The 4,368-nt window shown below is 42.4% G+C and overlaps 1 protein-coding gene across 1 annotated transcript in view; it reads right to left on the bottom strand.

Annotated features, from left to right (window-relative positions):
- Wdr35 (WD repeat domain 35) overlaps window positions 1–4,368 on the bottom strand; it is an 82,320-nt gene that overhangs the window by 68,061 nt on the left and 9,891 nt on the right. The window contains 3 exon segments of the mRNA XM_023711117.1: window positions 9–32; window positions 962–1,141; window positions 2,859–2,907. Of these exon segments, the coding sequence (XP_023566885.1) occupies window positions 9–32; window positions 962–1,141; window positions 2,859–2,907 (253 nt within the window).

Genomic DNA, 4,368 nt, shown 5'->3' with positions numbered 1-4,368 from the left:
ACATTCACCAAACAACTCAGTCTCATCTTGATCTGAACAAAAGTGATGAGGGTCAATATCGACATTTGAAAACAGAGTGATAGGAACAGGATTATTGTGGGGAAAACACTGAAAATAGGATCTTAAAATTGGCTACAAACACAAGATAAATCACTTATGGGTTTACCAACTGAAAACAAATCACTAGTACTCCATCTTCCTTATGTGTAAAATAATAAAAATATTCAGTATTTAATATCCAAACAAGAAGTACATTCAAGCACTTTTAAAACAGTGAAGTGTCAAAGAAAAAGTTAGTGATTTTACTTCCACCAGAAGTGAATTTATGTTACCCTTGCTAAAAACAGAAATCATTCATGGATAGTTCAGAGGTCTGTTATAGCTAAATCTGGCAAAGCCAGAACTGATCTCTGGATCATGCCACCTGAGCCTATACTTTCTCACCTTCTTTCTAGAAATTTTTCTTCCTTAAGTATGTCTCCTTTTTTCAACAACTCTTAGTTTCTACAAAAATACCCGTGGAATCTGCATATAAACTTTTGCTCAAAGCATCAGAGGAAACTTTAAAAATTTACATTAACAAAACCCCATTCATTTTCCCAAACATTTATAGACATCTTGTCCTATGCAACTATCTGAAAATCAAAACTGAAAGTTACAATCTTAGCATATTACATTAACTTGCCTTAAAGAAAACAAAGGGCTGGAGAGACAGCTCACTAGAATAAGCACCTGCCTGGCAAGTGCAGGGTCCTGAGTTCAATCCCTGGCACCACCAAAAAAAAAAAAAAGCTAAGAAAACAAGGCTTCCTTTTAGCAAAAAAAAAAAAAAAAAAAAATAGTAATTTTTGGTGATCAAAAAAAAGAAAACTGAACACTGACTACATGAATTGTACATATATGTATATATATGAATTATATATCATCTTATAAAGGATATAGAAATAATATATACACTTACTATAAAATTTCCTTGATTATCATAAATGTGTATTTCTCCATTTGCCATGCCAAAAAGTAAAACTTTACTGTCTGCAGACCATGCTACATGGCATAGCTGTATTCCCTTCAATTCTTTACCCCAAATTCGATTTCCTAAAATAAAACACAACACAGTTACTCACACTTCAGAGTCATGGTCCTCCAGTAACTGCTTTTAAAACCTGTTTCTCCCTAAAGAGCTATCACATTCTTCACAGCATTCGGGCAGTCATTCAATTTAAATACCCTTAGAGACATTTAGTTACAGTAACATCTGTGTCAAATTTTCTCCCCTTCTCCCAACTAACAGATAAGCCTATCTCCTATTTTGAAAGAAAATAAACGCCATAAAAAGAAATTTCTCTTGTTCCCATCTTCACACATTCAAAGTACCATATCACGAATCCACGCACACTCGGAGAGCTTTGCCCTCTAGTACCCAGGAGGGGCACCTCCACACACACCCCGACGCAAGCCAGTCCCTCCACCTAGTCCATGCTCTAACTCCTTCCTCCTTTGCAAAGGTCTCCTTCTATTAATTACTCTGGTTTTCCCACCAGATTTTTCTCTCCGGGCCTTTTCACATAAACACTTAAATATACCAACCTTCTCAATCATCACCTCAAGGAAAGCAAAAGTGCTGTTGCACCAAAGTACAGGCTGTAGTGCAAAGAATGTGAAGCTGTGAGGTAGGCAGGGCCATGAGGAGAACCTGACTGAGAGAGCGGGGCCAGGAGGCCACCACTGTCACTTCAGGAACAACAAAGACATCTGGGTAGCCAGGTGGGGGTTATTCCAGAGCGCTAGGCCAACAGACATGATTGTAGGGAAGACTGTGAAGGTTTCTTCACCAACAGTTTGACTTAACACAAAGAAGTGTTCAGTGTTCAGAGATCACGTCTACGTGAGTGGTGGCTGTGCGGTGCCCGTGCACCTCCGGACAGGAACAAATGGAAGCCAACATACAGTGTGGTCCTGGGCAGAGAGCTGGTGGAGCACGGGGTGTAGTCATGGGGCGGGGAGGTACCCAAAGAGACACACCTACCCACAAGGCATACGTACTGGCTTTATACCTGAGGGGGTCTGCTGTGTAGGCAGCAGCCTCCCCCATCTGCATAGCAACTGTCTTCATCACCACCCAATGATGGTCACAGTTCTGCCAGACTATAGATGGCAGCTAGCTGTCATTAACCTATTTTCTAACATGGTGATTCCTGTCCATCCAATGAATCATTTGTATGTTGACCACTATATGTAACCAACTTTTGTCTGGCAAAATAACTGCCGCACAATGATGAATAGCATACCTTGAAATTAGGGGGAGGGGCATGCCAAGTTGGGCATCACTTTGTCTTAGCAATTAATGGGATACTGATTACTAAAAGAATTCATCTTCACCCAAGGTGCCGGCTGTACAGTCTCTAACTGTACTAATTGTTGCACTGCTGTGGACTTGGCTGCCTTGTGATGAATCTTCATACTTATACTGTGCCAGGCCATTGTTAAAATGAACTGCTGACAGTGGGTGGTGGATTTTACCTGACCTATAAAGGATTTCTTTGAAATGGCACTACCTGAGAGACATGCTATTATTTGCTTCTGTTTTTTGAGCTTTGTGGATAATGTACAGATTTAAAAACAGATCTCGTTGCTGATTTTTCCCTTTCTTTCTTTCTTTCTTTCTCTCTCTCTCTCTCTCTCTCTCTCTCTCTCTCTCTCTCTCTCTCTCTCTCTTTCTTTCTTTCTTTCATTGAACTCAGGCCCTTGCGCTCGCCAGGAGAGCACTTATTCTACTGAGCTACCTCCCTGGCCCCATTTCTTTTTTTTTTTTAAGGATTTTTTTCCATGTATTTAGTAGAGGGTCTACAGGGTCTCACTACATAGATCAGACTTGTAGTGATTCTCCTGCTGTCAGCTTCCCAAGCACTGGGATTACAGGGGCGCACCACCACACCCAGTCTCAATCAGCATCTCATTGCACCCTAGGGGCAGGGCCTGCACAGCATGATGGGGATCGAACCCCAGTCCCCGCACCTGCCTAAGCAGGCACTTTAGTCCACTCAGCTATCTGGCTGGCCCTGATTTGTCCATTTCTCTGCCTGTACTTCGTTATGTCTGGGATCAGTCTAACTCATCTGATTTAATATGCATTCAGAAAGCACTATAATTATTAAACACCCTATTTACAGACAGATGAAATAAATTTATTTCAACAAAAATAACACCTCCTTCCATGCTCTATTCCCCCTCTAGGTACCATCCTGTTTCTATCATTTCTTCCCTGATGAAACCACTACAAAGCAGCTCTGAGCAGGAGTTAAATTAACCAGTCAGCTTTCCATGTTCACTTGTGAGTCTGTCCAAGGCCGAGGCCCTTGTCTGGAGATGGACAGAGGACTCGTAGTAAGTGAACCTCGGAGTCATGGATCCCGGCTGAGGCCTGCAGTGGTGAGTGAAGCCCTGACCCTCAAAGGACAGGACAAGGCCACAGCTACGGACACCTGGCTCCAACCTCAGTTAACTACGTAAAGACTGTAGCTGAAGGCTCCACACTCCTGCAGTGACAGCCTTCTTGGAGATAACAGGGTTCCCTAACTAACATAATCTATTACTTGGAGAAGTCCTTGATCTGACCTCCAAGGTTCCTGAACTGTCCTGCTCAGAGTCCAGCCTTTCTTCAGTACTCCCCTCCTTTCTTTGATAACTAAATAAGGCCACCCAGAGAAGATCTTTGTCTTAGCCCCCAGAGCATTTCCAGTTCTGACAGAGAGTTTTGATCCTCAGTTACCTAAAGTCACACCACTCGACTCTTTTATTTAAGCCTTTGCTATACACTCAAGGGCCTGATCAGCCCTCAATAACTGAGCGATATTATTAATGTGTTACTTCCTAACCGAAGTCCTGAGCTCTTCACTTTTGCAGTCACCATTTCCTTAGCCCTTTGCCCTTCCCAGTCTAGTTTCTGCCCCACAACTCCACTGAATCCACCTCCATTGAAGCCAGTAACTACCTGTTGCTGTAGCCTATCGATACTACTTCTTTCTGACTATCCTCTCCTTCTTGACCCTGTCTTGTCTTCCACAGGGCTTATATTCCTTTACTCCAACATACCTACTTTTCAGTATCCTTTAGAGAATTCTCTCCTGTCTATCTCTTAAGTGTTGCCTCTTCATTTACATTAATGTTTAAACTCCCATGGATGTGCTGGTGAGGCCCAACATTATGCCTTCAGCCTAGCCAGCGCTAAGCTGCACACACGCAGCGCCTACTACAGTCTGGATATATTTACACGCATGGCATATGCTGTGACCAAATCAACATGTCCAAAACTGAAACCCCACCACAAAATAAGTCTTTTTCCAAAGTCCATGCTACTTCACTGAAAGG

This window comes from Octodon degus, unplaced genomic scaffold, assembly GCF_000260255.1.
Source record: "Octodon degus isolate 3935 unplaced genomic scaffold, OctDeg1.0 scaffold00019, whole genome shotgun sequence".
In the NCBI taxonomy this organism is placed as follows: domain Eukaryota; kingdom Metazoa; phylum Chordata; class Mammalia; order Rodentia; family Octodontidae; genus Octodon; species Octodon degus.
This window is presented reverse-complemented; position numbering and strand designations above follow the sequence as displayed.